Source organism: Bos indicus, chromosome 7 (genome assembly GCF_029378745.1).
Source record: "Bos indicus isolate NIAB-ARS_2022 breed Sahiwal x Tharparkar chromosome 7, NIAB-ARS_B.indTharparkar_mat_pri_1.0, whole genome shotgun sequence".
Taxonomy (NCBI): domain Eukaryota; kingdom Metazoa; phylum Chordata; class Mammalia; order Artiodactyla; family Bovidae; genus Bos; species Bos indicus.
The window spans coordinates 94,580,034-94,592,384 of NC_091766.1; the positions used below are offsets into that span (position 1 = coordinate 94,580,034).

Consider the following 12,351-nt stretch of genomic DNA (forward strand, 5'->3'; position numbering starts at 1 on the left):
CAACTGACCAAGAAGGACCACGTTTAAATTCAAGGGGCCTTTACCTGTGGTACGCATTTGCTGCTTCCTTCTTCAGCTGTAGATGTTCATTTAAGTAACCCAACATTGTGAAAGCGGGAGCATAATTCTGAATTCTCTCTGGAAATCCAAAAACATCTTTTCTCAATATGTGCGTAATGGCTGTATTTGTAAAAACATTACTTTTGTTTTCAAGTTTTTCGATACTTTAAACAGTAGATTATTTCCTGAGGTCATGTGCATTGCTAAGAATAGAAGTTGAGTTTATCTTGACTATAAAATACCAGTAATCATTCTATAACTCTTTTAAATTATTGAATAATATCTATAGTTACATGTGGCTTCTATTCATGTTTCAAAGTTTAAATACATTTTTATTCCCAAAGGTATAACAATTTAAAATCAGAGTTCATGTTAAAACTAGTCATCTAAATTATAAGGAAATTCAGTTCTTTGGCTAATCACATAAACCTTCCTTGATTAGATTTAGCAACAATTTATCTTGGTGATTCTGTTCCAGTTTCTATGCACTTTTTTTCAAAAAAAAAAACAACAATCAGTGTTGTGCACTAGAAAGAGAAGATGATTTGGGCACTTTAAATGCAGTATTTTAAATTCTAATGTCAAAAAACATCATAAAACTATAAAGGAAATATACAAAGGAAAAAGAAATGCACCTGAATTATGAACTACTTAACTTAATTTGTGCTGGGAAGCAAGCCTTCAAATCTCTTATTGAGCTGTTTAACAAAGTGGAGCACAATTCCATCTTATGTGATAGTTAGGTTCATAGTATAAGATGAAAATCACACAAAGTGATTCTTGAAAAATTTTTAAGTCATCTCACAAGGAGAAGGTAACCAAACTGAGTCAAAGTGAATGAGGAGATTCAGGCCCTGGACTCACGCTGAAGCCAACAGTCAGTGACAGATGTTATCTCCATTTTTCTTATCCTCGCTTTCTCACCTTTCTGCTTCTAAATTAATATAGTTTTTGGCCAAGCACATATAGTTGAATTTGCTAAATAAGTATATGACACAGCTCCCTCAGAGACTCAAAAACCTAGCTATGTACAACTGTCAGAGAAAGTTCGTTGTTCTAGGCATTTCAATTTTGCAGAAAGCTAAATGTTTCAGTTCAGTTCAGTCACTCAGTCGTGTCCAACTCTGCAACTCCATGGACTGCAGCACACCAGGCCTCCCTGTCCATCACCAACTTCCGGAGTTTACTCAAACTCATGTCCATTGAATCGGTGATGCCATCCAACCATCTCATCCTCTGTCCATCCCCTTCTCCACCCGCCTTCAATCTTTCCCAGCATCAGGGTCTTTTCAAATGAGTCAGTTCTTTGCATCAGGTGGCCAAAGTTTTGGAGTTTCAGCTTCAGCATCAGTTTACCTCTATGTAAAATCCTTCACAAATGTTTCCCATTCTGTAAGGAAACCTATCAGTAAAATCTCTGATCCTACATTTTCTCAGCAAGGCTCTAGGAGGTATTCATTCAAGTCACTCATTTGGGCACACTGCATAACACGTTAATGTCTCAAAGTGCTGACGTTTACAAAGGACCGCCTTATCCTCAAGTGTCCCAGGCTCAGTGCAGGCAGAGTATTACCAGCCTGCAGATTACAATGATGCTGCATTTCTCTTCTGGTTTTCAGTTTACCTGATTTCTTCAGACTTGTTCATGGGAGAAAAGGGCAAATTCATGTCTTAAGAACTAATATTTAATTTGGAATTAACTTTAAATTCTTTAAATTATCTCAACAATTATTCATATATCTTGCTATATAACAGGTGCCGTACCCACGTATTTACTCAAGACCACTTGTGCTGCTGGAATTGCATTCATCTGGAGGATGTTATACCGGTACAGCTCTGTGTCTCTGTTGCTCTTATCTTGCAACGTTGTACAGACCCAATACGCATAACCTATTGCTCCCTCAGTCTGTAAGAAAAGCCAAATAAGCAGACACAGAGTAATAAATCTGCCAAGAAAAATTAAGAAACAAAACAATGTATTTCAATACAATAAATATCAGATCTTCGTCGTCTAAGTCAGCTATTAAGTGCCTTTAAATAAAAGGTCACTATGATACAACACAACTAAGAATATATTTAAATCACTTGCCTCAAACCTAAGTAGAGGAATAAGTGGGATAAATAAAGAGGAGAAAACAGAGACTGTCCTGATGGTTTGGTATGATTCTCAACATCATTCCCCTACGTCAAACAAATAATGACCAATCAAAAGATTTCTAAACGCTTTCATAAATAATCTAAAAATGTCAACTAAGTCTAGTGTTTGTCTCAGTTTACTTTTTTTTTTAATCTGTTTCTATTCTGCATGACTACTGCATCTATTAGATTCCAAAGTCATTTCTTCATCAGCTCTTGAAGTTCTTTAATGAGAGTTTATCTATTCTTCAAGAAAGAACAAAGAGTAGAGACAACTGCTGTCATCAGCATCTGACATCACCATGTATTTGTTTTCTCAACAAGGGTAATTAAAAGTTTATTCATTAACGAATTCTGAAGAAAGCTCAAATTCTTACGTGCATACTGAGTTCTGTAGTGTGCCTGAACAGATCCATGGTGTCGTAACTTCCAACTGTCTCTGCAATTAGAGCCTATAAAAGGAAAAAAGAGGGTCTTAATATGTTCAAAAGGAATACTACTACTACTACTAACAATAAACAAGTTTTTGGAGGAACCAAAGGTTTTTCTAACTGTGCTTAAAAGCAAAGTTAATTTCTTTTTCAATCTTGACTACCATATTCCATGGCTCAGAGGACCAGAATGACTTGTTAAATGAGCCTTTAAGCTGATAGACACCTGAAGAACTCCATTGCAATCAGACAGTGGTGGAATAATCCACATGAAATTCTTCAGAATCCTGATAAAGCTATGCTACCTTCTCCCTTCACTACCCAGCGTGCCCCCGCACCGGCCCATCAATTCATACAGGTACTTGGTTAATCACAGGGTCACCTAAGATTCAACTGGAAAACTTTTTAAAAAGGAGATCTCACCCCTAGAAATCTAGCTTCCATAGATCTGGGTAGAGTCTCAACATGTTTATTTTTAAAACTGCCTCAGGATTTCAAATAGTAAGACTTTATGATAGTTAAAATTAATTTCAAGCTCATCTATCTTTTATAAGAAAGCAGAGTTTTTTTAATTATCATGCACTACTAATTAAGAAATTAATATTAAGCTTCACTCTATCATTATCATTTTAATTAAATCTACTAGTTACCTCCTGAAACAAATTATTTGTAAGGCCAAAAATAATTTAAAGATAAAAAAAAAAATACTTAAGTGACTCTGAGGAGCACCTAAGATCTACTGACCTCCATCAGTGCTACTCAGAGTGAAGTCCCTGGACCAGCAGCATTGTCCTCACTTGGGAGTAGTTAGAAATGCAAATTCTCGGGCCCCCAGGGCCCAAAACCTTACACAGAGATTACTGTGGTAACGCCACTGTTCTCAAATGCTACCACAGCTAATGGGAACAGGAGTTTGCCTTTTCTAACTCTGGGAGCTTCACCCATTCAATTAACTAGAATCAGACCCAAAAGCCAAAATACAACAGAAGATACCTAATCACTGACTACGAATCACTGATATGAATGAATATAAAATTAAAGACATACATGCGTTAAAGTACTCAGAATGTTCACCTCACGCTCTTCCTTGGGTTTTGAGTTTTAGTAAAATGAGGCACAATAAAGGGTAGAAATGGTATGGACCTAACAGAAGCAGACAAAATGTGGTCCACTGGAGAAGGGAATGGAAAATCACTTCAGTATTCTTGCCTTGAGAATCCCATGAACAGTACGAAAAGGCAAAAAGATAGGACACTGAAAGATGAACTCCCCAGTTCAGTAGGTGCCCTATATGCTACTGGAGATCAGTGGAGAAATCAGAAAGAATGAAGAGACAGAGCCAAAACAAAAACAACACCCAGTTGTGGGTGTGACTAGTGATAGAAGCAAAGTCAGATGCTGTAAAGAGCAATATTTCATAGGAACCTGGAATATTAGGTTCATGAATCAAGGCAAATTGGAAGTGGTCAAACAGGAGATGGCAAGAGTGAACGTCGACATTCTAGGAATCAGCGAACTAAAATGGATGGGAATGGGTGAATTTAACTGAGATGACCATTATATCTACTACTGTGGGCAGGAATCCCTTAGAAGAAATGAAGTAGCCATCATGGTCAACAGAAGAGTCTGAAATGCAGTACTTGGATGCAATCTCAAAAACGACAGAATGATCTCTGTTCGTTTCCAAGGCAAACCATTCAATATCACAGTAATCCAAGTCTATGTCCCAACCAGTAATGCTGAAGAAGCTGAAGTTGAACAGTTCTATGAAGACCTACAAGACCTTTTAGAATGAACACCCAAAAAAGATGTCCTTCTCATTATAGGGGACTGGAATGCAAAAGTAGGAAGTCAAGAAACACCTGCAGTGACAGGCAAATTTGGCCGTGGAGTAGAGAATGAAGTAGGGCAAAGGCTAATAGATTTGCCAAGAGAATGCACTGGTCATAGCAAACACCCTCTTCCAACAAAACAAGAGAAGACTCTACACATGGACATCACCAGATGGTCAACACCAAAATCAGATTTATTATATCCTTTGCAGCCAAAGATGGAGAGGCTCTATACAGTCAGCAAAAATAAGACCGGGAGCTGACTGTGGCTAAGATCATGAATTCCTAATTGCCAAATTTAGGCTTAAATTGAAGAAAATAGGGAAAACCACTAGACCACGCAGGTATGACCTAAATCAAATCCCTTACGATTATACAGTGGAAGTGAGAAATAGATTTAAGGGACTAGATCTGATAGACAGAGTGCCTGATGAACTATGGACGGAGGTTCATGACATTATACAGGAAACAGGGAGCAAGACCATCCCCAACAAAAAGAAATGCAGAAAAGCAAAATGGCTGCCTGACGAGGCCTGACAAATATCTGTGAAAAAAAGAGAAGCGAAAAGCAAAGGAGAAAAGGAAAGATATACCCATATGAATGCAAAGTTTCAAAGACTAGCAAGGAGAGATAAGAAAGCCTTCCTCAGTGATCAGTGCAAAGAAATAGAGGAAAACAACAGAATGGGAAAGACTAGAGATCTCTTCAAGAAAATTAGAGATACCAAGGGAACATTTTATGCAAAGATGGGCTCAATAAAGGACAGAAATGGACCTAACAGAGTAGACGATATTAAGAAGAGGTGGCAAGAATACACAGAAGAACTGCACAAAAAAGATCTTCATGACCAAGATAATCACGATGGTGTGATCACTCACCTAGAGCCAGACATCCTGGAATCTGAAGTCAAGTGGGCCTTAGGAAGCATCACTACGAACAAAGCTAGTGGAGGTGATAGAATTCCAGTTGAACTATTCTAAATCCTGAAAGATGATGCTGTGAAAGTGCTGCAATCAATATGCTAGCAAATTTGGAAAACTCAGCAGTGGCCACAGGACTGGAAAAGGTCAGTTTTCATTCCAAGACCCTAAGAAAGGCAATGCCAAAGAATGCTCAAACTACTCTACAATGGCACTCATCGCACATGGTAGTAAAGTAATGCTCAAAATTCTCCAAGCCAGGCTTCAAAAGTACATGAAACATGAACTTCCAGATGTTCAAGCTGGTCTTAGAAAAGGCAGAGGAACCAGAGATCAAATTGCCAACATCCGCTGGATCATCGAAAAAGCAAGACAGTTCCAGAAAAACATCTACTTCTGCTTTACTTACTAGCCAAAGCCTTTGACTGTGTGGATCACAATAAACTGTGAAAAATTCTGATAGAGATGGGAATACCAGACCACCTGACCTGCCTCTTGAGAAACCTATATGCAGGTCAGGAAGCAACAGTTAGAACTGGACACGGAACAACAGACTGGTTCCAAATAGGAAAAGGAGTACGTCAAGGCTGTATATTGTCACCCTGCTTATTTAGCTTATATGCAGAGTACATCACGAGAAACGCTGGGCAGGAAGAAGCACAAGCCGGAATCAAGATTGCTGGGAGAAATATCAATAACCTCAAATATGCAGATGACACCACCCTTATGGCAGAAAGTGAAGAGGAACTCAAAAGCCTCTTGATGAAAGTGAAAGAGGAGAGTGAAAAAGCTGGCTTAAAGCTCAACATTCAGAAAACGAAGCTCATGGCATCTGGTCCCATCACTTCATGGCAAATAGATGGGGAAACAGTGGAAACAGTGGCTGACTATTTTGGGGGGCTCCAAAATCACTGTAGATGGTGACTGCGGCCATGAAATTAAAAGATGCTTACTCCTTGAAAGAAAGTTATGACCAACCTAGACAGCATATTAAAAAGCAGAGACATTACTTTGCTAACAAAGGTCCGTCTAGCCAAGGTAATGGTTTTCCCAGTAGTCATGTATGGATGTCAGAGTTGGACTGTGAAGAAAGCTGAGCGCCAAAGAATTGATGCTTTTGAAGTGTGGTGTTGGAGAAGACTCTTGAGAGTCCCTTGGACTGCAAGAAGATCCAACCAGTCAATCCTAAAGGAGATCAGTCAGTCCTGATTGTTCACTGGAAGGACTGATGCTGAAACTCCAATACTTTGGTCACCTGATGCGAAGAGCTAACTCATGTGAAAAGACCCTGATGCTGGAAAAGACTGAAGGCGGGAGGAAAAGGGGACAACAGAGGATTTGATGGTTGGATGGCATCACTGACTCAATGGACATGAGGTTGAGTGAACTCCGGGAGTTGGTGATGGACTGGGAGGCCTGGCATGCTGTGGTCCACTGGGTCACAGAGAGTCAGACATGACTGAGCGACTGAACTGTACTGAACTGAATCACTGATTACTGATTTTCTAATATGGGTGATGCTCCCACTATTCTCTGAACTGAAAGACTCAAAACCCAGGAGGCCACTCAGACCAATCCCCTTCTTCTCCAGGTGTGCAAAGTGAAATCCAGCAGTTGATAAGTTAAAACAATTAGTCTATGACAGACTCAGACTAGTAACTTGATTCCTACTTGGCAGTACAAAATCTAAACTTTTTGGGTCTATGGGGTCACAAAGAGTCGGACATGACTGAGTGACTGAACTGAACTGATACCACTTTCTATTAATAGGTTATTTGTATCACAGGTTATTAATAACCATATGCTATGTATCTTACTTGTCCAATCCAGCACATTAAATAAGATGGATCAAGGGACTGAGCCATTTTGAAAGCTTCATGAGCTTGCTAGGAAAAAAAGACAAAAAATAGTCAGTTTATAAATCTAATATTAAATCGCTTATATTAAAAAAGCATAAGAGATTAAGAAAAATCAGACTTGTAAACATGAATAGAAATGAAACAGAGAACTAATAGTCCACTGTTTAAGCACAATTCGTACATGCACGTGTAGCAACACTAAAACAAGTCTTAAATGCCTACTCCTAAAAAGAGTTCTGCAGGCTTCCCAGGAGGCTCAGTGGTAAAGAATCTGGCTGATAATGCAAGATACATGGGTTTGATCCCTGGGTCAGGAAGATCCCCTGGAAGAGGAAATGGCAACACACTCCAGTGTTCTTGTCTGGAGAATTACATGGACAGCAGTCTGGCACTCTGCAGTCTATGGGGTTGTAAAGACTTGGACACGATTCAGCGACTGAGCATGTGCAAAAGAGTTCTGGATACAATGGATTTCTCTACAGGCTTGGGAGTTCCGCAGGTGTCTACCTCTTGTCTGCAAAATTTTCAGTCAATCACCCGGATATTTGCTAATCCACAGGTTTAATGGAGGGCCTCCTAGATGGCTTAGACGGTAAAGCGTCTGCCTGCAGTGCAGGAGACCTGGATTCAGTCCCTGGGTTGGGAAGATCCTGGAGAAGGAAATGGCAACCCACTGCAGTATTCTTGGTTAAAGAATCCCATGGACAGAGGAGCCTGGAGGGCTACAGTCCATGGGTCACAAAGACTCAGACATGACTGAGCGACTACCACAACACAGGTTTAGTGGAAATCCTTAGAGAAGACTGTGTCTATTCCCCTTGCCTTGACTTAACTGAGAACATAAAACTATTAATAACAACCAGTGCGGTCTGAGAACTGCTAGTGGGTGTAAAGGAATGGCCAACATAAATCTGCACTAAGCATTTAGGAAACTTTCAAGACACCTCACTTAGACACTTAAAATCACATGTTTTTTTCCTTTTTTCTGCTACGAAGAATAGCTTATTGTATGTTGCTTTACACTGTTTTCCCAATAATCTCTGCATGGCTGATATTGTCTCTTCTTCCTTACGAGAACGTAGGCTCACAGGCAACACTAATCATAAAACCATAGTCATAGCTTATTAATAAGACTTGGCTTTGCTTAAATTTTTAAAAAATATTTTCACATATTTTAAGATCCAAATTAGTATTTTTCTTCACTTTATTTATAGTCTTCCAAAGCAGTCTTTGCAGAGACTTCATGTATCCCTGAGAATATCACTGAGCTATTTTTAAAGGATGGTATTCAATATACTGGCTGAAACACAAAACAGTATAGATTGCTATTATCTACAGATCCATGGAAACTTCTGAAAGTGAAAGTCGCTCAGTTGTGTCCCACTCTTTGCGACCCCATGGACTGTACAGCCCATGGAATTCTCCAGGCCAGAACACTGGAGTGGGTAGCCTTTCCCTTCTCCAGGGGATCTTCTCAATGTGGGGATCAAACCCAGGCCTCCCACACTGCAGGCAGATTCTTTACCAGTTGAGCCACCAGGAAAGCCCAAGAACACTGGAGTGAATAGCCTATCCCTTCTCAAGCGATCTTCCTGACCCAGGAATCAAACCAAGCTCTCCTGCATTGCAGGTGGATTCTCTACCAACTGAGCCATCAGAGAAGCAAACAAGACCCACAAACAGGCTCCCCATTACTGTACTCCAATTCTCTAACATACACCTGTTCGAGTATGACAAAGTACACCGTACATATAAAGGGATTAATATCTGTTAAAGGTGAATCTAAATCACCAAAGCAAGGGTTAAATTTAAGTTTCTAAAGCGTACTAATCATTGCCCTTACTTCATCATCCCACCCAAGACATGTATGAAAGATAAAAAGAAAAACACCCAAATAATTCATAATAAAATTGTTTTAACCTCTAAATGAAAACACAATGTAATTATAAAACCAGAAATTTCTCGGGACATGGAAAGGAAAACAAATCTTACACATTCAATGTTCAATATAGTAAAGTAAATGCTATCCAACATCTAGCATATCAGTGAGAACACTAGATAAATTAACAATGTGCAAAGTATTTCTCCACAAGAAGCTTAATTATTATGAAGAGATCATACACAGAAAATGTTCTTTACTTAGACTACAACAAAGCAGACAATATAGTATTTACCTCAATTTTTTCATTTGCAAGGTATAACACTCCCAAGTTGGTCCATGCAACAGCATTCTAAAAAAACAAATAAAATTAGGCCCCTTGTCTACATGGCAGTCTCAGAAAATTATTAACACGACATTTCGATGTTCTTTTTCATAGACAGAGACACAGAACACTCACAATTTGTTCTGACTGGATTGATTTGATGAAACAGTGCTGAGCAAGGGCATAATTTCCAATACCTGAAAAATACAGACTTTCATAAAACTCAACTATTGTTTAAAACAATCTAAAAATATTGAAGTGTTAACTCAATTCTTACCACTATAACAGGAAACTACACCAAGAGCATTCCAGTATAAGTGATTATTACTGTCAAGTCTCACAGCTTTTTTCAGACACTGAAAAGTAAAATTAGATACATTTTTATTTCTCGGAATATCAGCATTTATATACAGATAACTGTGAGTTTATGTGAAAACACTCTAGTATTTATCAAAAGCATCTTTTAGAAAATAACTTAGTTTTTTTTTTAAAGTTTATAAAAAATTTCTCAAAATCATACATGCATAGATTTCTCCAGTAACTCTTGAAGGTCATCTGAGTTGCTGCCTGTGTCTGCTAGATGTTGCGCTTGGCGATAATAATTAATTCCAAGGTCACACCACGTATTAGATGTAGACATCAGTTTTAATGCACGACCGTAACATCTATGGAAATATAAAAGTGAATGTTATATTTTTTTATGACGTTCTAATTTAATTTGAATGTCATCAAATGACCATCTTTGTAAATTACCTTCCTCCAAGATGGAGGAGCTCATTTTTCTTTAATACTTGTTTTCCTTCTTTCTGACCTAGAAGGACTCCTAAGACACTGACATTCACTTTAGATGGTGAGACAGCAGACAGAGAGGTACAAGCATCCCCAACTAGCTTCCAAAGGCAAGACACATCAGCTCGATGCTGCAGAGCCCTAAAAAAAGAAATTGCGATGCTTAAAAATTATTTCCAAAAAGCATGGAATTTATCTCCCTCACTACTACATACAATTAAAACAGGAAAGTGTACATATATACAGTCTTTAGTTCCTTAATTAAATGCAGCAAATGCTTTACTGAATTTACTAACCATCTTAAATCTTATTACCTCCTTTTTAAGAAGAAAGGAAGAGGGGAAGGAGAAGGAATTGTTTTAAGTGACAGAAACTGTGCAAACATTTCTTTGGTACTCTTTATCATTTTTCTTAGAAGCAGCAGAAATCCCATAAATAAATCAATAAATTATCCAGGACCATTAAAATTTACCTTTAATACTGGATCTTTTAAATTATGCTTTTTGTGTTTGTCTATTTAAACAAAAACCAAACCATTAAAGTCAGTAAATCTCTCTTAGTTGATTACCATAAATTAGGGTTTTGCTTGATCTCCCTCAAATTTAAAAAAAAGAACTAGCAAATGTATAACATAGCAAATATATCTGGTAATCCAAAGGAGTTTTACTTTCTGAGTTCAAGGATACCAAAAATCTAAATATGAAAGCGTGAAAAATCCCTATTTATTGAAGGAAGTAAGACTCAGTGGACAAGCTCAAAAAATAAATAAAAATATTAACTATGGAGGCAAAGGGCACTTTTTTTTAGAATGAGAAAATCTCAGCTATTCATTTCTCTTCACTTTTCTCAAAATCTTATAAATAAAACACAGCAATTGCACAATTAAGCCAAGTATTGGTAATCAGCCATCACAAACAGCTATGTTACTGGCAGATGGACAAGCAGATGGAACATTGTTCATAGCCTTTTCTACTCATGGAGTCCAGCCAAAAATCATTTTCCAATGTCTTTCTGAGAAACAAGATTAATTATTGAAGTCATCACTGAAAGCCCAATGTGAGGATCAGGAGGAAGGGCAACACTATTTGTTGCTCCTTTGCCTAAGTATCTCAGTGCAGTTTCCAAAATTGACAGCATGAAAGATGAAAACAGAGAGGAAAAAAAGAAGAGAATCACTGGCAGTTTTAACAACCCAAACTCTTATCTCCTTTTAAGTTCAGTAAAAAATAAAATATCTGTAAAGTGAAATAACTTCGATTGCCCTCACACAAGAATTGAAGTTATGTGAACATTCAAGTATAGAATTAAATACAAACTTGGGGCTATCACGTTAAAAGTTCTATATAACTGCTTGTAAGTAGTTGTGAGTGCTACATGGTATCCAGAACAAAATTCTCCACTCAGAAAGGCAGTATTTGGAGCTGAAGCATCATCAATCAGAGGCTCACATTTACCTTTAAACGCTAGTTCAAACAAATTACACCCTCTTCACAATACCATCCTCTATGGAAAGAGTTCTAAGTGTTATGAAAGACTTGAAAAGAAACTACACAAATCAGAGGGAGAAAAAAGAATGAAGCTTTCACTTCAAATTTGGTTCATATTCAAAGCAAATCAATTCGAGAGCAAGGAAATCAATCAGACACAGAGGAGAAGGCAAGTAGGAAAAGAAAGGAAGTAAAGCACAATAAAGATGTTTAAGAGCAAAAAAATTAATTCTGCACCTAACTTGTGTACCTTTTATAGCCATCTATCACAAATAACATTCCACTTAAATAATGAATATAGTTCCATAAAATAACCAGAGTTGCTGAAACGTTTCTGTCTTCTTTCTTGGTATTAGATACCACTTTTTTTCCTACACAAATTCTCTCCAGGAACAATCAGACTGCTACTTCACCTTTAGTCCTACCCTTAAGTCTAACACAGGCTCTAATTACTCAATGTAAAGCCAGTTGTACACCTAAAGTGCCATTTACCAACCAGTTCCAACTAGGTGATCGTACCTCTAGGTCTCCTAAAAGAGAACACGGAAACAGTGGTACCCAAGCTGCTGCTACACTAGCTACTTCTTCCTTCCCACTCTTCTCTATGCATCCAGCATTTCAGCTGCTAAAAG

General features: G+C 38.0%; 1 protein-coding gene across 4 annotated transcripts in view; it reads right to left on the reverse strand.

Moving 5' to 3' along the window:
- SKIC3 (SKI3 subunit of superkiller complex) overlaps positions 1-12,351 on the reverse strand; it is a 147,284-nt gene that overhangs the window by 54,502 nt on the left and 80,431 nt on the right. For all 4 annotated transcript variants that reach the window (XM_070794038.1, XM_070794040.1, XM_070794039.1 and 1 more), the window contains 9 exons: positions 10,197-10,373; positions 9,964-10,108; positions 9,721-9,799; positions 9,579-9,640; positions 9,414-9,470; positions 7,198-7,266; positions 2,574-2,648; positions 1,825-1,966; positions 45-138 (listed from right to left, as the gene is read on the reverse strand). In XM_070794038.1, the coding sequence (XP_070650139.1) occupies positions 45-138; positions 1,825-1,966; positions 2,574-2,648; positions 7,198-7,266; positions 9,414-9,470; positions 9,579-9,640; positions 9,721-9,799; positions 9,964-10,108; positions 10,197-10,373 (900 nt within the window). The remainder of the gene's footprint in view (positions 1-44; positions 139-1,824; positions 1,967-2,573; positions 2,649-7,197; positions 7,267-9,413; positions 9,471-9,578; positions 9,641-9,720; positions 9,800-9,963; positions 10,109-10,196; positions 10,374-12,351) is intronic.